General features: G+C 39.8%; 1 protein-coding gene and 1 long non-coding RNA gene across 2 annotated transcripts in view; one reads left to right on the top strand and one right to left on the bottom strand.

The window, feature by feature from the left end:
• LOC140599708 (uncharacterized) lies at nt 1–7,419 on the bottom strand. The gene is made up of 4 exons (XR_012002667.1): nt 7,288–7,419; nt 5,767–5,870; nt 2,101–2,222; nt 1–115 (listed from the first exon to the last, which is right to left on the bottom strand). It is a non-coding gene; the product is annotated as an uncharacterized lncRNA (long non-coding RNA).
• Nucleotides 7,420–10,166: 2,747 nt separating this feature from the next.
• Nucleotides 10,167–22,263, top strand: part of PON1 (paraoxonase 1) — a 35,397-nt gene continuing 23,300 nt past the window's right edge. Inside the window, exons 1-4 of the mRNA XM_026003795.2 lie at nt 10,167–10,501; nt 18,355–18,425; nt 19,953–20,008; nt 21,876–22,044. Coding sequence (XP_025859580.1) covers nt 10,428–10,501; nt 18,355–18,425; nt 19,953–20,008; nt 21,876–22,044 — 370 coding nt within the window. The 5' untranslated portion in view covers nt 10,167–10,427. The remainder of the gene's footprint in view (nt 10,502–18,354; nt 18,426–19,952; nt 20,009–21,875; nt 22,045–22,263) is intronic.

The raw sequence follows: 22,263 nt of genomic DNA, 5'->3' as shown, positions 1-22,263 counted from the left end.
TGTCTCAGCCTCAGTTTTGTTATGTTTAAAATTTAGGTCACGGGGTGCCTGGGTGACTTGCATCTGGCTCATGGTTTCAGCTCAGGTCAAAATCTCGGGGTTGTGTGGTTCAGCCCTGTGTAAATAAATAAATAAATAAATAAATAAATAAAGTAATAATCATAACTACCACCTAGAGTTGGCAATTAAGAGAATTAAAAGTTAGCATATGTAGAACTTAGAACAGTCCTTATTACGGGCCAGTAAAAGTTTAAAGGCTTAAAAAACCATTTAGAATCGCTTTCACATAAAAAATCTCAAATGAGTGTTCCTGAGAGAGATCAGTGTGAAAACTCAAATCCTTATGGTACTTCAGGGGCCTAGGACTTTTCATGCAGTTGGCATTTGTTCTTGTAGAGCACTGTCATCTTCATGGTCAATCATCATCTTAGATTCCATCCCATGGAAATGGGAGAGAGTATTAGGAGACACACCAAATGTCTACAGGCCCAACCTGGAAATGATACAAGCTGCTTCCACTAAGACCATAGTCATATAGCTACACCTAATTGGAAGCGAGGTGGGAAAATTTAATTTAACTGGGTAGCCTTGTGCCCAAAAAGGAGAGATTTGGGTCAGTAGCTAATATCCTCTCTTATAGTACCTTAAATATACTCAAAAAGTGTTTGGAAATCATTGTTCTATACTCAATTAAAGAAATTGAGTTAGTAATAAAAAAAATCATCACATTAAAAGAAACTAAAAACTAGAGACAATCAAATGTTGATAAAGTTGAAATGGACCAATAAATTATATTAAATACATACAGTGAAATACTGTCCAGCAATGTATAGCATAATTAGAGCCATATGGAATGACACGGATGAATTCCACAGATAATGAACAGAAATGTTGAGCTAACAACAACAACAAAATGAACATATGTAGTATGCTTTCATTTGCGGAAATTCCAAAAGAAGCAAAATTAAGCAATGTTGTTTGAGGATGCATGCATGAGTGATTAAGTTAGAGAGAACAGAGAGGGACTAATTATCACAAAAGTTAGGATAGTGGCTGCCTCTAGGGAGAGTAGGGATTGTGGTCAAGAAGTGATACATGGAGAAACTTCTAGGGTACTGACAATATTACATTTCCTGACTTGAATGGTAGTTAACATTGATATTTCTTTTATAATCATTCTATAACTGTGTATATTTTTTTCATAGGTCTCAGACATATACAATATATCTCACAATAGATTTTTCTTGCATAGGAGAGAAAATGAGTGAAAATATCAGTGAGGGTGATAAAACATGAGAGACACCTAACTCTGGGAAATGAACAAGGGGTAGTGGAAAGGGAGGTGGGCAGAGGGTTAGGGTGACTGGGTGATGGGCACTGAGGGGGGCACTTGGCGGGATAAGCACTGGGTGTTATGCTATATGTTGGCAAATTGAACTCCAATAAAACATTTTTTTAAAAAAGTTAGAATAACATGAGAAAAGAAAATTACCGAACAATTTCACTTATTAGCATATATAAAATACAGAACACCCTAACCAAAACTACATTAAAAGAATAATGAATCATGAAAAAGAAAGATTTTTCCTGCATATGGAAGGGCTAAATTGAAAAAGAAGTTAAAAATGAAAGGCAGGCGTAGGCCTAGCAATAAAAATGGTTTAGTATCTGTGAAAGAAAAAAACACCAGGTATATCAACGGAACAGAATAGAGATCTCAGAGATATTTCTCTTGGAGGAATTAATATCAGATAAAGTTAGCAGGTATATCTATGTACTTGTGTTCATACTGTTTGTCACAATACTGAAGGAATTTGTCTATAGCAAGAAAATAAATCATGTACCTTTTGCCAAAACTCATTTTCCTCACACAGTGAGGTTGTTCAGAAAAGCAATTTACTGGAGATGTAAAATACCATAATTAGCATAGTCAAGAGCAAGTCATCCAATTGAGGAAAACCAAAAGGAATGTGCTTAAGTTGGAGCACAGAATGCAGTGGAAACTTTTAACACACTCAATTTGATACTCTCTAGAACAGACAGTAGAAAAAGCTCAGTTCATCAGGGGTGACTTTGGGAAATGGTGAAATGACTACTTACCACAAAATTTTGTTCTTTGAGCTCCAGGCTTTGCCCACCACAGGAGACCTGTGGTTTCTAACAGCTAACTGGTGAATCACACGAACCTGTAGAATATCATTGATTCCACTAAGAAGTAAAACCTAAGAAGCACAGATGGAGTACTATGTGAAATGTTAGCAATTTCCATTACAGAAAAAATACTGGATTCTGCAGTGAATCTGAAGATTGTGGATAGAGCGTAAACTCAAGATCTTTGGAAAATAAATTATACATGAATGGATTCTACAGAAGCCCGCTGTCATTCAAAACAAGCACATCATATGCTGAAAGTCACACACACACACACACACACACACACACACACACACACACAACATGCACGTAATAAATGGAAATAGTAAAGTCAGATGTGCTCTACCCTAACAGGTTTAAATATGTTGGTCCTTTCCCTATCTTTTTCTTGCTGCCCTCATTCCTTTCTAGGATTTTTCCTGATGAACACTTTAAAAAGATATATTTTATTTATTTATTCATGAGAGACAGAGAGAGAGGGGCAGAGGCACAGGCAGAGGGAGAAGCAGGTTCCACGCAGGAAGCCTGATGTAAGATTCGATCCCGGGTCTCCACGATCACAACCTGGGCCGGTGCTAAACCACTGAGCCACCCAGGCATCCGAGCACTTTCTTATTAAATCATGTGCTTCTGAAATCCTCTCCCAATCTCTACTCTGAAGGACCCTGACCCAGACGTTCAACTTCATTCCCATATGCCTAAGAGAGAAGCCAGACACTCGCCTTCTCAACCTCTGTGGTAGGTTGCAAAACTGTTGCCCAACTACTCTGGTTCTCTTCTTGGTGTACTACCCTCAGCAGGCTGGTGATACTTCTCTGAGCTGTTGAGCTCCAGAGTGGCCATATGACTTAGTTTGGCCAATGAAATGTTGATGGAAGCAACATATGTCACTTTCAGGCAGAAATTTTAAGAGCTGGTAAGTTTTTCATAGTGTCTCTTTTCTCTTTGCCCCCAAACTGATAGTATTCTAGATATAATCTGCTCTGCCTGACTGGATCCTGGATTGGTGATGATATGAAGCAGAGCTGCCACCAACCTATAATGGACATGTACATGAGTGATAAATCATTGTTGTAAGTCTCTGTGACAGCATGCTGCAAAAGTTCATTCCTTTTCATTTGCTATGTATAGTATTTCATCATTTCAATATACCACAGTTTATTTATCCATTCCACTATTGATAGACATTTATGTTGTATACAGGTTTCTAAAATATTATGAACTAAGCTATAATGAGCTTTCTTGTACAATATACTTTAATGCACACATGTAAATTTCTGTTTGGTATATATGCAAAACTAATATCACTGGGTAATGGAGTACACAATATGTGCAGCTTTAGTAGATATTGACAAGCAGTTTTTCAAAGTGGCTACACCAACATACTCTCCCACTAATAATGTTTGAGTTCTAGTTGCTCCACTTTTGTGTCAACACTTAAGAGTATCAGTTTTCTGGGCAGCCCTGGTGGCACAGCGGTTTAGCGCTGCCTGCAGCCCAGGGTGTGATCCTGGAGACCCTGGATCGAGTCCCACGTCAGGCTCTCTGTATGATGCCTGCTTCTCCCTCTGCCTGTGTCTCTGCCTCTCTCTCTCTCTCTCTCTCTCTCTCTCTCTCCCTGAATAAATAAAATATTTTAAAAAAAAAGAGTATCAGTTTTCCTTTTCATAAAAAATTTTTTTAAACTATTCCAATAGACATGTAGGCAAATATTGTGATTTTTGTTTGCTACCCTCAGATGAATAATGGAATTAAACACATTTTCTTGGGCTTATTGGCCATTTGGAGTCTTATTTTTGTACAGGAAATGCTCAACCTTTTGGCCATTTAAAAAATTCGGTTGATGGTGCATTTGGGTTGCTCAATAGTTGAACATCTGCTTTTGGCTCAGGTTGTGATCCCGTGGTCCTGGGATTGAGCAGGGCCCTCACAGAGCCTGCTTCTCCCTCTGCCTATGTCTCTCCCTCTATCTCTGTGTCTCTCATGAATAAATAAATAAAATCTTTAAAAAATTTTTTTGACATTATTTTTCTTATTAATTTGTAGCTATGAGTTCTTTGTGGATCTTGCATTGAAAATATATTCTTCCACTTTTTGGTGAATCTTTTCACTTTTTAAATCATGTCTTTGGTGGACAAAAAATTTGCAGTTTTAATGAAATCTTAGATAACTTAGATACCAATATTTTCTTTTATGGATGTTGCTTTGTATATCCCATTTAAGAAGTATACTGTTTAAGTAGATTATGAAATATGCTTCATTGTTATCTTATAAAAGATTTATTGTCTATTCACTTTTAAATATCTCACCTATTTGGTATATATTAGGATATGCTGTGAGTAGAAATCAAGATTCGTTTGTAGCCACGTGAATATTCAATTGATACAACATTATTTACTGAAAAGAAAACCCTTTCCCCACACCATTGCAGTGGTACTCTGTCATAAATGAGGCGATCATCCACGTGTGGGTTTATATCTGGACTCTTTATTCTGCTCCACTAGATTATTTGTCAATCATTATACCAACATCACATTGTTTTAATTATAATAGACTTACAGTAAAGCTTAATTTTAGATGGTTAAATCCTCCAAATTTTTTCTTCCTCAAAATTTCTATAGCTCTTCTCTATTCATTGCACTTCCATTTAAATTTAGAATCAGCTCATTAATTGCTACAAAACTTTGCTACTATTTTGATTGGGACTGCATTGAATGTATGCATTAAATGGAAGTGATGAACATCATTAAAATGTGATTCTTCTAATAATGAATAATGTATGTTCCAGACTTTCTTTTCCAATCTTTGATTGATTGATTTCCTCTAGTTTAATATTGCATATAGGTGATAATATGCAATTCTTTCACAATCACCTGGGAAAGCTTTCAACTTTTCATCAAATATTTTGCTATAGCTTTTCCCTTTTGGTTACTATTCTTTGATTAGAGCACTTTAATTCCATTTTTAATTTATTAAGAGTCTTTAATATTTTTTCTGCATTTATTGAAATAATTATATTATTTTTCTTTTTTATTCTATCAGGTATATGATTTATTTAAAGCTCTAAACCAAACTTGTATATTGGGTGTATACTTCATTTGGTTACAGTATATTATATGTTTATATGTTGTAGAATCAATTGGCTAATTCTTTAAGATATTAATGTTCATATTCATAATAAATATTGGCTATAACTTTAATATTCCTTTCTTGTAATAAATAGTCAGGTTTTAGCATCAAGGTTATGTTGGTTGATAAAAGGGTTGAGAAAGACATTTTTTATTCTCTGGAAGAGTTATTTAAAAATTATTTTTTCTTCCTTAAATGTTTTGTAGATTTATTCATGAAACTATTTAGGGCTGAAGGTTTTTAATTCAGAATGACTGCTCTACAATCTCATAGAATAGAATAAACTGGAAAGGATATTCATATATTGTTTAACTTAATAAATAACTTAGTAAGTTAATAAATTAACTGGGTCAAAGAAGGAGGGCATAGCATCTCTTGTCTACTCCCCAATTCACCCTCTAGTCCCTGCTCCTCCTCCTTTATGCCCCTTTCCCTGCCATTTGTTTACCGTTTCCTTCCTTCTCCAAAATTTTGAGCACCTACCATGCCAGAAACTGTTCTAGGAGTTGAAGAGAAGGTAGATGACAAATTAGTCAAGGTCTGTGCCCTCTTCAAGTTTCCGTGCTAGTGAGGGAGGGCAGGGCTGCCTATAAGTAAACAGATAAACAAGATGGTTCATTGAGTGAAGGCAGGGATGATGGAGTCCTCAACAACTCATATAGCATATCCTCAGTCACAGTTTACTGGGGCCCTGTGTGGGAGAAGAGTCCTGGAAACTCTTTCAGGGCAGGCGATAACTCCTTAATTGCCTGATTATGACAACGTACATGTGAAGGGAGGCAGGAGGACGAGTTCTAGAGGAAGGGGAATGGTCAGCGCTGTGGAGGACCTTTGGGCAGGGGCGAGCGGTGTCTGAGGAAGTATTTATCAACTAGAACAGAGTTATGCCCCTATTCTAAAAACCAGTAACTCTGTACTGATGCCAATCATTTCATATCAGCTGTGGGATTTAGTGACTGGTGGTGGGCAGAGCATGAAAGGGGAGGCTATTATAGAGAGTAACATCGAAAATGGCCTCTCAGGTAAGACCTGAATGACAGGAAAGAAAAGCTCAAGGAGCAATCAGGCCACAGGTAAAGAGAGCATTCTAGCCAAAGGATAGCAAAGGCAAAAATGATGAGGTGCAATAAGCCTGACATGTTTACAGAATGATAGGAAGATTAAAGTTGCTGGAACATTATGCTGAGTGGATGATAAGAAATTAGGTCAAATGATAGGCACAGGCCCAGATCTTGTATGGCCTTTCAGGCCATGATAAGAAAGTAAAATGAGAAATGGGGAAATTATATTATCTGACTTGCATTTTTAAGAGCTATAGTAATATAGCTGCAATGAGGAGAATGGATTGGGGATCAGGGAGAGGACTGAAGAAGCTTTTTTTTTTGTTGTTGTTGTTGTTTTTGTTTGGCTTTTTTTTTTTTTTTTTTAGTCTAGAGACAGACAATGGTAGCCCGGATCAGAGTGATGGCAGTGGAAGTGGAAAGAAGTGGCTGATTCAATATTTGCAAGTTGTGGTGGTTTTAACGATATGTCACATATTCTTTGGTATGCCTTCCCTCAAGAGGTGGAGCTTAATTCTCCTGCCTTTAAATGTGGACTGGAGTTGTTTGCTTCTACCAAAGAGAATATGGCAGAAGTTAAGAAGTGTGACTTTTATGGTGAGGTTGTGGTTTCCATTTTGGCAGCATGCTCTCTTGCTCTGTTAGTTTGCTCACCCTGGAAGAACTCAACTACTTTATTATGCTATAGCTCTGTGGAAAGGCTCTTAAAGCAAGACACCAAAGACTGCCAAGAATGATGTGAGTGATCTTGGAAGCTGATCTTACCTCTTCCACCCGACTCCAGATGAGCCTTCAGATGAGGGTACAGCTATACTAGTCAGGATTCTCCATAGAAATAAAAACAACAGCATAGATGATAGATAGATGATAGATAGATTAGATAGATAGATAGATAGATAGATAGATAGATAGATAGAGATATTTATAATGGGAATTGGCTTACATGATTATGAAGGCTGAAGTATGCCATGATAAGGTATGCCATGATCTGTAAACTGGAGAGCCAGGAAATAATTCAGTCCAGTCTGAAGGCTGAGAAATGAGGGGGCCACTGGTATAAGTTCCCAAGTCTGAAGGTCCAAGAGTCAGAAACTTTGATATCCAAAGGCAGGAGAAGATGGATATTCCAGATCAAGTAATGAAAAAGAGAATCTGTCCTTCCTCCACCTTTGTGTTCTATTCAGGTCCTCAAAGGATTGGATGATGCTTATGAATTTTAATGAAGATTGGTCTTCTTTACTCAGTTTATTGATTCAAATGCTAATCTCTCCTGGAAACTCACAACACACCCAGAAATAATTTACCAGCTATCTGGGCATCCCTTAGTCTAATCAGGTTTACACATAAAATCAACCATCACAATTCTGGCTGACAGTTCATCTGCCAATTCATGAAAGACCTTGAGCCAGAGATATCCAGTTATGCCACACCTAAGTCACTGAACCCCAGAAATTATAATAAATGTCTGTTGTTTTTAACTGCTCGATTTTGATATAATTTGTTGTGCAGCAATAGATAATTAATGCAGAAGGAAGACCTGTGGGATTGACTAATATATTTGGTGCAAAGAGCTATTAGTGAAAGGGATGGGTGAATGAAGATGCCTAAGTTTCAAGCTTTTGAGCAACTGGATGGTAGACGTGCCATTTATTGAAGTGTGGGAGATTGGAAGACATAACCTGTTGGGGTGGGTAATCAAGAGTTCTAGTATGGACACATTTTAAGAAAACTATTAGACATGCCAGTGGGAGTATAAACCAGGCAGCTAGTCAGTAAGCACAAAGTGAGTGCTCACCAACCAACAGTCATTAATGTTTAATAAGGGACCACTCTTTGCCAGGCTTTCTATGATTTGAGGTCATAGTGGCTGAAACAAGATAAAACCCCCAAACTCAAGGAGCTTCTATTCCATTAGGCAGCAACAGACCACAAATGTATAAGTATATTAACAAGATGATTTCAAGAACAATGAATAATGAGAGATATGGGATAATATCAAAAGGATGCTGGAGACAAGGCTGCTACTTTAGCTAGAAATATCAAGGATTATTTATTAGAGCCACAGTCATAGGCTTGAGCTAGTTGTGTACATTTTGGAAACACTAGCATACTGATGGTTTTTAAATCCAATGGAGTTGATGGGATCGTCTCATGAAAGAATGTAGAAAGAAATTTTAGAACAAGTGTTAGGGCTTCATCATTTAGAGGTCAGTGACAGGAGGGCCCTGCAGAGAAGATGAGGAAGGTAGGGGAAAAATCAGGAGAGGGTGGATCACAGAATCCAAGAGAGGTGGTATTTGAAAAGGGCGTGGCAATTTGTAGTCAATGTGGTTACAAGTTGAGTATGGTTATAGAAGAGTAGTAACCACCAGATTTGGTAACATGGATATTATTATATTAATAAAAGCAAATTCTATTCTTGAGTCAAAGGAACACAAGCTATTTTAGAATTGGTTAAATAGAGAATGAGAGATTAGAGATACTCCCTAAAGTTAGTTGCTGAACCAAACAATCATTTTCTTATACTCATAAACAATGAGGAAGAAATTTGGGCAGGGCTCAGCAGGTAGACTCTTCTGCTCCACATGGTGTCAACTGAGTGACTCAATGGTATTCATTTGGTGGCTGGACTAGTCTGGAGCATCCAAGAAAACTTAATTCATATGTCTGCCACCTTGATGTAGATGGTTAGAGGGCTGGCCACTTTCCCTCTCCACGTTTGGAAACTTTCCTGTGAAAACTCCAATGAGGTGATCAGATTTATTACGCAGAAGCTCATGGTTTAAGAGCAAGTGTTCCAAGAGACAGGAGGTGGAAGATGTTGCTCTCTAAGGCTGTCCCTGCAAACTTGAATAGCATCATTGTATTTTATGAGTTAAGGCATTCATAGAGTCAGCACCCACTTGAGGGGAGAGATCCTGTACCCACTTCTTGATATGAGAAGTATCAAAGATTTTGTGGCCATCATTACTCTGTAACAAGAGGTGATAAAATGGAAGCAGCAACTGGTGGCAAATCTTTCAGAGCTTTTTAAAAAAAAACTGGAGAGAGAGAGGAACAGAGAAAGAGAGAAGAGTTAGAATGTGGGGTCAAAGAGCATTTACCCCAGAAAACTGTGACACTAGAGCACATTGGTATCTGATAGCATTATTCCAGAAAAGAGGAATAGATGGATGTTGCAGTAGAGAAAAGGTGCACGTGGGACCAACATCCTTGAGAAGGAAAGAAAGAAAGGCAATGGCTGGCATTTAGTAAAGCAGGAAATAGTTCTTTCATGGTAACAGAAGAGAAAGGAGACATTGGGTGCAGAGGCACCTCCCTTCTGGCCTTGCTTAGATGTCCCTGTAACTGAGGTTTCCTGATCCCCATCCTGTAAATGACACCTCAGTATTCCTTATCTTTCATTTCCACTTTTTCTTTTCTATAGAATATGTGTACATCCATAATGGTTCCATGCATCACCTACAGCACTATATAGGCAGTAGTGTTACATCTGATGGATTTCTAGCACATAGCAGTTACTCAATAACTGTGCATGAGAGCCTGTAATGAATGAACACTGCAGTGATGTATTTACTGAGCTGTAACATCAGGAGTGTAGCTCAGAGATTGAGATGCTTGAAATCCAGATGTTTGATAGCAGTAGCCTGGGGAGAAGAAAGTGAGACCTTGGGGGTTCTAATCACAGTCCTTTCTTCCTCTGTGCCTTTATTCGCTGAGTCATGGAGATTACATTACATGAACTCCTCTGACCCACAGGGATTAGGACCTTGTGGCCACAAAGCAAGTGCTCATCAAAGCCTGGCTCTCTTTTCCCACAGCTCTCCATTTCCACCAACCAGCATGCTCTCCCCCTCTTGCCCAGTCTAGGCAACTGTTCCTCTCTTCTCTTTAAAGCCTCTGGGCAGCACACAGCTCCCGGCCTCTGCTGCTGATCTCAAGCCAGTGCCCTGGTGCTGCAGAGAGGGAGGGGAGGGGCGGGGAGGGCAATCCGGGCGGCCCTAACTGGGCTCAGGCTGCCACAGCTCAGTTTCCAACAGTCTGCGTCTCAGCCCGGCCCAGGCCTGCGTTCCTGTCCAAGCCATGGCAAAGCTGATGGTGCTCACCCTCTTGGGGCTGGGACTAGCGCTCTTCAGAGATCACCGGGCTTCTTATCTGTAAGTTGGGTTGTGGTGAGGGCTGCAGCCCAGGTCCTTCCCACCCCGCCAACCACAGGAAGGCCCCTGGAAGTGGGGTGTAGTCTTTTTAACCAAAAGTCCCAGGTAAGTTTTAGATGCACACCCCACAGGTTGAAAACATGTCCTTGTTCACTGCCAGAGACACGAAGTAAGGAGACAGTCGTCCCTGGTGTGATGGCCAAGTGGTTGGCATACACAAATTGATTTTTCATGAAGATCCATATGCCTATGAGATTCACTTCTCATTTTCACCTCTAACTAGATCACTGGACCTGGGATCTCCCTCTGATTATTGTGTTAGTTAGGGAAGGAGTTGCCTGGTCATGGCATAAATCTTTCCCAGCTTGGAGATTCTCAATTTGAGGCTACATGAGACATAAAACGCCTGTGGAGCAGAGCAGATGGGAGTAAACACACCCTGCAGGGGCCTGCTCTGACCCCTTACCCACTCCAGTTGGGCGAGGGAGTGGGGGTAGAAGGTGGCGGGTAGGAAAGAACCCTGGCACAGGTATTTGATGCCAGGGGTTCTTGCTCTCTCCCTTCCATTATGGGATCTTGGGCAAATCATTTTATATCTCTAACATTCCCTGCTTCAATAAGCCTGAACCAATAAGACACACTCATATAGGAAGCTGCTAACACCCTGCCTGGGATATAGTAACTATTCAATAAATGTTAGTGTTTTGCTTTCCTTAAAGTACTTATAAACCGTAGGTACTGTAAACAGGGTGGGAGGGGATGGTTAGTTTTTCAGAACATTTCAGTAGTTTCATGGTAACTTTACAGGGGTTCAAAGTCTAAAGACCATCTTCAGCCCTACGGTTTAGTCAATATCTAGTTATTTACTTAAAAGTAAAACATTACTAAAAATCAAATTGAACAGTTTAGACTTTTAAAAATCTTAGATGACCCTAAGCTTTCTTTCAGAATCACTTTTTACAAACTATTGGGTTTTTTCTTCTAATTATTGATTATTTTTGTAATCATGAACTGTTAGAGAAAAGTAACAGGTAGTGATTTGAGGTTCAAATCATGTAAAAATTATGGCTTGTCGATTTTCATTAAACATAGTACTATCAGATGCTAAGGGAGAATCCCTATATATACATATATTTTATTTTTATTTTTATTTTATTTTACTTATTTAAATATGTATATCCCCCCCCCCCCGCATATATGTGAGTCATGGTATTATCCTGGGATGAAAATAAATGAGATATAAAGATCTAATAACACTCCTTCTAGGCTTTATCCTTTCAATTCTCCATCTGTACCTGGGTTTGTTCTCCCCCCACTTTTCCCATGGCCCCACACCAAAATGTTTTCCAAAGGATTACAGATCTGCCAGGAAGGAGTGAGGGTTTGTCTTTCTGGTTTACCTTTCTTAATTTATGCTGAGAATGGAGACTGTAGGCATGGTGTATATGTTTTTGTGTAAAAGCATATCTTTACTACCCCAACCCTGAAACGTTTCTCTCTCAACATGTGGTCTTAGCTTATATGATTCAACTTTAATATTTCCCCAACTGTGTTCCTTAAAGCATGAGCCACAAGATTTGCTCCACAAAAAAACCCCACATTCCTTGGACACATAAATTTGGGAAATGTCTATTATAGCCTTTTCCTGGAGACTGGCAGTGCACTCTGGCATATTGAAAAGCTTTGAAAATTCCTTCAGCTACAAAACAAAACAAAACAAAACAAAATAAATTTTGCTTTAAGTCATCATTTCACAGACTTATCAGCCCACACCTCATTCCCTTTTGGTACCATTTATAAACATCCTGTCAAACTCTCTGGGATATGGTTTGAAAAGGACTATTCAATAGCATTGACTTGCACCAAGACAAAGTTCAACCTCAAAATGTTGGGACCTATCCTTAGGTAGCAAGGGGACCTGGGCCTTGTTTCTGGGCCTCTAACTTGATTCTGATTTTTCTGAAAGGACCAAAGTATGATATGATAATAGCCCAACATAACATCAGTCTCTGCAAGTCCCTTTGTTGGCCTTGCCTGTGGTTTCCTGATGTGGATAGCATGTCTGCAGGAGATGCTTTTCTGTGGGGCTGCCTCAGTGGGAAGACCTGGAGTCTGGTTTGGAATTCAGAACTTACTGCTTTATTTTCAGCACCTGGGTCCAGTGAATGGGGAGGGGACCTTAGTCCTTAAACTTCTACCTGTATGGCTAAGATTAAAACACAGGAAACTAATAGATGTTAGTGAGGATGCAGAGAAAATGGAACCCTGTTAGACTATTAGGAATGCAAACTGGTGCAGCCACTCTAGAAAAAAATATGGAGATTCCTTAAAAAGTTAAAAAAGATCTATCTTATGACCCAGCAATTGCACTACTACATATTTACCCAAAGGATGCAAAAATTCAGATTTGAAAAAAAAAATTCAGATTTGAAGTAGTACATACACCCCAATGTCTATAGCAGTGTATTCAGCAGCCAAAACAATGGACAGGGCTCAAATGTCCATCAACAGATGAATGGGTAAAGAAGATGTGGCATATACATACAGTGGAATATTTCTCAGGCATCAAACAGAATGAACTTTTGCCATTTGCTACAATGTGGGTGGAGCTAGAGTGTATTATGCTAAGTGAAGTAAGTCAGAGAAAGACAAATACCATATGATTTCACTCATAAATGGAATTGAAGAGAACAGATGAACATATAGGAAGGGCAGGGGAAAGGAGAGAGGGTAATAAACCAAAAGAGACTGTCAAGGATAGAGAACAAACAAGAGTTGATGGAGGGAGGTGGTGGGGGATGCGCTAGATGGGTGATGGGTATTAAGGAGGCCGCCTGTTGTGATGAGCACTGGGTATTGTAAGTGATTTATCATTAAATTCTACTTCAGAAACCAATATTGCACTGTAGGTTAACAAGGTAAAATTTAAATTTTAAAAATCCCACTTAAAAATGAAAGAAAAAAAAACCCATCTACCTGTAATCAGACAACTGAGAAGGGAAGATGGAAGTGGGAGTGAGATGAACCTTTGATTTTAGAAGGGAAAGGGAATCTAGAAGAACCTGGGGAATAGGAGCAATGCAGGGCCAAGAGGAGGGTGGTAATGGAGGATGGGAGCAGCCCAGACTTGAGAAGGAAGGGAAATTGCATCCACTGTTTGAAAGGCCCTAAAGCCTCAGTCTTCAAAGGGGCTGTGGACCAGATGCATGAACATCAGTTGGGAGCTCGCTCTAGTTGCACAATCTCAGGCCTCATCCCACTCTATTGAATCCAAATCAGCACTATTTAAGGAATTCCCCAAGGGATTTATAGGTAGTTCTTCAAAGGACATTCAAATCCTGTTAAAACTAGATCAAGAGATCTGGAGAAGCAGTAAATTACTTTTGTTACCATTTAGAGGTAAGGCCCTCAAGTCCCAGAGAAGATCATGAATCTGCCCCAGGAAGACAAGGGAAGAGAGTAGTCCTGAGGCTCCCAAGGGGAGCAAGCCAAAGCCCCACAGTGGAAACACCCTTTTTGCTTCAGAGATCAGGTATACAGGAGGAGGGCAGGTTCACTTGAGATGGTACAGGTCTGGGTTAGAGGGAACTTGTGAAAGGATTCAAATGATGTCTCGAGGGGGATAACTGATGCTTTCGAGGTGATAACAGCACAGAGGAAGGAGCTGAGAGAGCTCCTCTGGATCAGTAGTCTCCCCTGCCCATCTTTGTAGTCCTCTGTTGTGACCTTGTAGGCTGTGCACGCGCAAATCCAAGGCATGTCTTGGACTAATTGATAGAAACAGCACCCTGGGGGTGTGGAATGTGGCATCTGTGTGGCAACTTCCCCATTTCTAAATTGCTGCTTATAACGTGGGAGACACTGTTTCCTTTCAGTAGAAGGAGATTTCAGCACCCCACACCCACTCCACACTCCACACCACAGTGGGAAGAGGGCATTGGTGGATTCCAGCAGACCTGGCCTGGATGCCATTTCTGCAACTTCCAAGTCACTTTACCATGCTGACCCTATCTCTCCACCCAAAACTTATGGAATAATAATACATATCACAGTAGGATAAATATGAAATCTGGCACATGAAAGTTACATATGTTAGCTTTTATTTTTGCCATATGCTATTGCAAAAATCCACCTATGGATGATCCACCTAATGAGTGATATTTGAATATATATTAGGATAATACCTCACGTGACCCTAGGCTAAGGTTGTATAAATAACTCTCCAGCCTTTTCTACTGATGCAACTGATACCACTTTCTCCATCTGGTGCACCAGCCTAGTATTTCCACAAAACAACTCAGCAGACATCTGCAGAGTACCTTGTCTCTGCCACCACTGGGTTCTTGCTGGGTCACAGGGGTAAATAGGATGCAGTATTCGCTCACAGATCCCAGAGTTTACTATGAGCAACAAGACCAAAAACTGATAACTGCAAAACAATAGGTAAGAGACTTGCTAGACGTATTATATGTGGAGGCTAATGAGGCTAAAGAAGTTGTTAATCCTATCACAGAAGTCCAGGAGGAGCTACAGAAAGGCATGAGGAGGAGTCTTCCCCCCGGGGTGAGGAGCTATGGACCTTCTAGGTGGAAGGAGAAGTGTGAACAAATGCAAAGAAGTGTGACAATAATATAGAGAAAAGGGCCCTGTACCATGACACCTCATTTCAGATCCCAACTCTATCCTTTTAAATAATCAACAACAAGCAAACAACATAATTTTTCCATGTCTCAGTTTTTTTACCTACCAATCAGCCAAAATATTAATTGTTGCCTCAAAAGTGACAAGGAGATTAATTGAGGCAGTATGTATTAGAGCCCTTAGCATAGGGCTTGGCACACAGTAGATCCCAATAGGGAATATTGGTTGAATGAGGAGTGTATATAGTGGCAGAAAGTAGACTGATGAGGCTGCATATGGCCCCAAGGAAAGTTCCAGAGTGGATTTCCTAATGCATAAACTAAAGATCCTTACTTTCTTTTCTAAGAGGCAAGCACATATTTGCGAAGGATAATTCACAGTAGGGATTGTGTGATTTCTGGCCAGACCTCAGAGGCCTTATGAATCAGGGACACATCTCACACATTGACTGTTACATCCCTTAGACCTGGGACATTTGGACCTAACAAGCCCTTGATCAGATATTTCCTGGTCATGGAGATTAAGATAGAAAAATATGAACTAGGTTATCATAACACAGAATTGTCTTCTGGTGATTCCTCCAGTTTCAAGCAGTGTTACCTGTACATTCTGAGCAGAGGACTGAATGTGAGCTTTGCATTCTTAATGAGTTCCAGTCCCAAGTCAGCCACTTCATAACCTCGTGGATTTGGAAAGCCATTTAATCTTCGTCATCCGGAAAGTAGGGAAAGTAATACCCCAGGGAGGTGTTTGAAGATTAAATGAGGGTATATACAGAACCTCAATTGTAGTAGCAATGATTATTCTGTTGAGATATGAGTGTTTTTTTGGCCACAAACATGAACTCCAAACAACTGAGTGCTGACTTCATGCCTCCTCCTACCCTGGGCTCCAGGCAGCTGTGATTATTCTATTCTTTCCGGGTTAGAGATTGTCTTCCATGTGAGAGAAGCCTGCAGTAGGATAGGAGCTGATCTGTTGAGCTGATCTGTTGTGCTTTTTCTCTGCCTTCTATGATCCCATCAGGTTTGATGGGCCTTGTGAGCCAGGCAGTGTACCTGTTCTTCCTGTGTGGTTTTGACTCTGAGAAAAGCTAATTTGGCTGTCCTTGGTATTTTTCACAAGTCTTGGCCCACTCAAAAAAGTTTAAAACAAAAAAAATGAAATATGCTTCAAAATAATCTAAAAGAAGTAGAGAGTGGGTCAGAGTAGAGATGAAAGAGGACTGATCATGTATTGATAAATGTTGAAGAAGGTGATGGGAACAGTAAATTCATTACACTATGTTATCTACTCTGGGTGTCGTTTTTATATCCTATAGAAAAAAATTAAAAAGTTTAAAGCAAAAAACAACAACAACAACAACAAGAAGTCTTGGCCCACTCAGTGATTTCACATCTTTGAATCTCTTCTGTGTCACTTTTTAAATTGTTTTGTATAGGACCTGTATCTTTCCCATCGTTTGTGCTGGTCCTTAGAATCCCCTGGGGCACTTTACAGATATTCACTGAGATTTCTCTAGACTAATATTTTTCAGAATGGTGATTCACAAATCAATTTTAGTAGACTATGGCCAGCATTTTAAAATGAATGAAATAGAATTGAATAGAAAAGCTAAAAATGTATTACATGCATTCAGGTATTCTTTTGTGAACCTGTTTTAGGGGTGTGTGTGTACGTGTGTGTGTGTGTGTGTGTGTTTCATGCAAAATGCTTTCCAAATGCATCATCACTTTCCCTTTATTTCTTTATTGTGAACTTTCCCATTTTTTAAAATACCCCATAGTGGAGCACCTGGGTGGCTCAGCAGTTGAATGTCTGCCTTTGGCTCAGGATGTGTTCACAGGGTCCTGGGATTGAGTCCTGCATCGGACTCCCTACAGGGACCCTGATTCTCCCTCTGTCTATGTCTCTGCCTCTCTCTTGGTGTTTGTCATATATAAATAAATAAAATCTTTAAAAATAAAAAAATAAAATAAATAAATTAAATACTCCGTAGTTTCTCAGGTCATAGGGGGCAAATCCCAACTTTCCCTTGCAGTTGGATTTGTAAATTCAGGTTCATCATTCAGGGAACCACCCCCTACTTACAGGCCAGGACTTCCCCATCTACTCATTTACCTTTGGAGCTCTAGCACCCAGCTGGTGGTTCTCTACTCTGGTTATGCTTCAGGACAAACTGTGTTGCTTTAACAAAGCTGATTGCTAGACCCCACCCCCACCTGGTAGATCAGATCCTAACCGTGAGATTGATGGCCAGTGCCATGGTGGTAGGAACATGTTACATTTTTTTTCTGAATGAAAGGATGAAAGATGAAGCACCCCAAATTCCTATTATTTTCTACTATCTTAAGAATTTTATCCAGAGTGCCCCTGGCCCATCCTCTTCCTCTGTGAGACTAAATTATCAGTACGGCAAGTGAATAATTTCTCAGCTTATTTTTAACCAAATAATATTTCTGAGCATTCTTAGATAGTTGTTGCTACTCACTAAGACCATATTATATAATTAGTTCTAAAAAATATGTGATCGTTTACATCTTTTGTCCTTGCTGACATTGTGGGCCAGTTCTTTTAAATGCCTCGGCAATAGTTTTGCTCTGCTCCTTCTCCCATCTGTCCTTTTCCCTCTGTCCTTCCCTCAAATGTTCCCTGCCATGTTTATGCACTCGTGTGTGTGTGTGTGTGTGAAATGTCTTTATATGCTGGCCTTGGGTGTGATTTTCTGAAGTTATAAATCCTTTAAGCACACCTGTGGTTTTCAGGTGACACACCCCAAAGCAGATGCCCAGTCCAGGCTTTGGAGCCAGAGTGGGCAGATGGGTAGGAGGCCCATCTGTCAGCAGCCGGAACACATCAATGGAGTAAATTGGAACCATGTTGCTATTTAACCCAAATTTCCACATAGGACTCCTTACACAGCTGATGAAATAGTTCCTATTCCTCCTGCCAAAGTGCACAGAGCTCTGGAGAGGACACTATGTATTTCCTTTGTGGATCCATCCACCTCTGCTAAATAAACCCTGAGTGTACCCAGGGGCACCATGGTTCTTGCTCTGGCCTTGTCCTGTAGAATTGCTCACACTTTAGGGACCACTAACCCTGGGGTTGAAATCCAGGCAAAGGCCAGTAGAGGAGAACTTTATTGGCAGCTTCTTTTGCAACTTAATTATAAATTTCTGAATAGTTCTATTCCTTTTTTTCTTCCCCAGAACACGACTCAATGCTTTCCGAGAAGTAACCCCAGTAGAACTTCCTAACTGTAATTTAGTTAAAGGAATAGGTAAGTATGTGACAGGACGAAGTAAGGGCATTATTTGAATGTCCACCTTCAAATAAAGTAGACAGTTATATGGCTCAACCAACAAAAAATATATGCATTTCCACTGGTGCTAAAATTGTGGTCATTGAAACTTGCTGTATTATCTTGCTATTTATTTGGTTAATAACCTGCTTAATTTTGTTTAAAAATAGAACCGGGAAAGAATGATTAAGTCAGTAGTTAATTATAAATACCAACATACTTGACTTTTGACTTCACCAACATATGGCCAAAGTATTAAGTTTTTCATAGTTTGTTTTTGTTTGGTCGTTAGCAAGAACAATAGTGGAAACAATATTTAATTTTATGGTAATAGGACCTGAGGAGATTCCAGGGGAGAGGCAGAGGAAGGAGAAAAAGCAGTGAGTAAAGGGAAAAATTTTAAAAAGCCCTCACAACCTTAGCAGTTACCACAAGGTTTACCCTCACACATCTCTCTTTTAATGTCGGAGAGGAATATTTTTCCCAGAAGTTCCCAGCAGATTTCCCTTCAGATCTCATTAGTCAGAGATAGACAACAGGCTGGTGCCCTAGCTGCAAAGGAAGCTGGGAAAGTAATTATTGGGCTTCCATTGTGGAAGGCAGGCCCTGTCAGCAAAGATAAAAGGCTAAGGGAATAGCAGCTGGTAAGCAACCAACAGGGAGTGTCACAGGACTCAAGTCCCCATCTGGTTTCAGCCAACCACTTTTGTTATTTGAGGACAACTTGTTTGAGATCCATGCTTTTGTTATGTTTTGTTTTGCTTTGTTTAGAATTACTTATTGCGGTTGACTAAGGTTGGAAAGGCTAGACCATGTGACTTATTCAGTCAGCAACAATAAGGTTGGCCAGATACCTCACAGTGCAATCATACTTTAGAAAATAAATGTTATTGATATTAGATATCACTGGATATTTGAAAAACATCTCCACTGAGAGTACCAATCAAAAATCTCATTTGTCTCTAGGTTGATTGAGACTTCTAAAATTTACATGTACTTAAGATATAATTAACTTGGTGATACTTTACTGATGTTTAAAATTAATAGTAGATCCATATTTTGCATATGAAATGTGTCTCCATTTTAACGGAAGCATTTGGAATCTGCTTATATTTCCAATATGGTTCTCAAAGAATTTATTGGGTTTGGAATTAAATATTAACATATACTGGTAGTTTACGATGTTGTTAGCAAAACAGCAAGCTATTTTCAAATTATCATACTTTTATAAATTTTGTGAATTTCTAAACTTTAAGAGATTCCAGACTCTCTGGAAAAAGTTCTAGTCCATTAATTTAAAAAAATATATATTAAGTGTAAATGTTAATTACACTTAATTATGTCAATGTCTTCTGATTTTTATATAATCCTATCCATCAACTTGAATAAGTAAATGAAAGAGTTAATTATTCTGAATCTATCAAATAAGAGGAAGAGTGATAAAGGATCGCTAGTACCCTGCAATCACCTACAACAATCTGTACTGACTATTCTCTTTCCTGGCAGAAACTGGCTCTGAAGACCTGGAGATACTTCCTAATGGACTAGCTTTCATTAGCTCTGTAAGTTGTTTCCTTTTTTTTATGGTAGTCTACACCATTTTCTGGAACCAGCAGCTTAAGTCTTTTGTTTAAGCCTGCTGTTTACCAATGCCCACCTTCAAATAAAACAGGCAGTTGTATGGTTCAACAAACAAACAATACATGCATTTACACCAGTGTTAAAATTATGGTCGTATGCCCTCTATGCATATTTGTATTCCTGTGGGTACACTGAACTCTAATACTACTTTATCTTCCATTGTAGCAATTTGTGAGTCCAATGAGTTCAAGAATGGCTTTCCTCAATGGTCTATCCCTTGAAGCACTTAGGTGGTATAGTCAAATATTTACTAAACTGGGCTTATGTTTATATATATATATATATATATATATATATATATCCCCTCACATGTCATTTAGATTTTACATTTTTTTCACACTTTTCTTTTTTTTCACACTTTTCAAAATAAGCTCTTTCATACAAAATCGTTGTTATACCATTTCACAATTTCCACACTTTGAAGAGTGAAGCCACCGCGTTTGTTGAACTTCTGCATACAAATCACTGTGGTAGTGACATAGATCAAAATAAAAGAAGTCAACACCCTTTGCTGCCTGTTATTTATTTAGTCAGTTTTCTCTTATGAAGATGGAGGACTAATCATCTTCTATAGCAGTGACTTGTAAACCACCCCCCCCCCGCCTTTTTAAGCAACAGAATAACATATTCCAAGCAAAATCTTATAAGGGACCCCAACATCTAAAACAAAAACAGCTGTATTGTTCTAATTGAAGGCTAAGAAAGAAGTTGTTGCTGGGTTCACTAGACTTCCCCTAAAATTCTGTCATTAAGATGGTTGCAAGGAACTTGCCAGGAGACATAATAAAAACCATAACCATGGGACTCCTGGGTGGCTCAGCAGTTAAGCGCCTGCCTTCCAGCTCAGGGAGTGATCCTGGAGTCCTGGGATCAAGTCCTGCATCAGGCTCCCTGCATGGAGCCTGCTTCTCCCTCTGCCTGTGTCTCTGCCTTCTCTGTGTGTGTGTGTGTCTCTCATGAATAAATAAACAAAATCTTAAGAAAAAGAAAGAAAGAAAAACTGTAACCAAGGTGCCTCGTTAGCCCAGTAGACAGTGTGTCAATCTCATAAAAAGCATAACCAATGTTCTCTCCATATTTACTGCTTATATGATTGAAGCCCATTAGCAATCACCCATTTGGTCTACTTTTCCATTTTTTATCTTTCTCATGACTTAGAAACTGTGGTATGGGGCACATATGGCTCTGCTGCTGGTGATAGAATGGTCCGTGCCTGTGTGTTGTGTAGGTGGCCTGGTGGAGCATGTGGCTTCTGGAACCCCCATGGGCCTATTGCACCAGCCAACCAAGAGGCTTCCCATGTGGCCCTATGACCTGAAGCAGACAGTATGAATCCATATGCCATCTACCACCTTAATCAGCTTTTTTTTAAATTTTTATTTATTTATGATAGTCACACACACAGAGAGAGAGAGAGAGAGAAGCAGAGACATAGGCAGAGGGAGGAGAAGCAGGCTCCATGCACTGGGAGCCCGACGTGGGATTCGATCCTGGGTCTCCAGGATCGCGCCCTGGGCCAAAGGCAGGCGCCAAACTGCTGCGCCACCCAGAGATCCCCAGCTTTTTTTTTTTTTTTTAAGATTCTATTTATTCTTAAGAGGCAGAGACACAGGCAGAGGGAGAAGCAGGCTCCATGCAGGGAACCCGACGTGGGACTTGAACCTGGATCTCCAGGATCACACCCCGGGCTGCAGGCGGCGCTAAACCACTGCGCCTCTGGAGCTGCCCCCTTAATCAGCTTTTGAAGTATGTGTAATATGCCTGTTTTTCCCCTTCATGTTTTATAAGGGATTAAGATATCCTGGAATAAAGAGCTTTGAACCTGATAAACCTGGCAAAATGCTTCTAGTGGACCTGAATGAAGAAGCTCAAACAGTGTTAGAACTGAAGATCATTGGAAGTAAATTCGATGAGTCCTCATTTAACCCTCATGGGATTAGCACATTCACAGATGAAGGTAATGATATTTAATGTTTATTAAAAACAAAACTAGAGGATCCCTGGATGGCTCCGCGGTTTGGTGCCTGCCTTCCCCCCAGGGCATGATCCTGGGGACCGGGGATCGAGTCCCGCATCAGGCTCCCTCCGTGGAGCCTACTTCTCCCTCTGCCTGTGTCTCTGCCTCTCTCTCTCTCTCTCTCTCTCTCTCTCTGTCTCTCATGAATAAATAAATAAA

The sequence above is a fragment of the Vulpes vulpes genome, chromosome 7, assembly GCF_048418805.1.
Source record: "Vulpes vulpes isolate BD-2025 chromosome 7, VulVul3, whole genome shotgun sequence".
NCBI lineage: Eukaryota > Metazoa > Chordata > Mammalia > Carnivora > Canidae > Vulpes > Vulpes vulpes.
The sequence above is the reverse complement of the archived record's forward strand: the minus strand, read 5'-3'. Positions and strand labels throughout refer to the sequence as shown.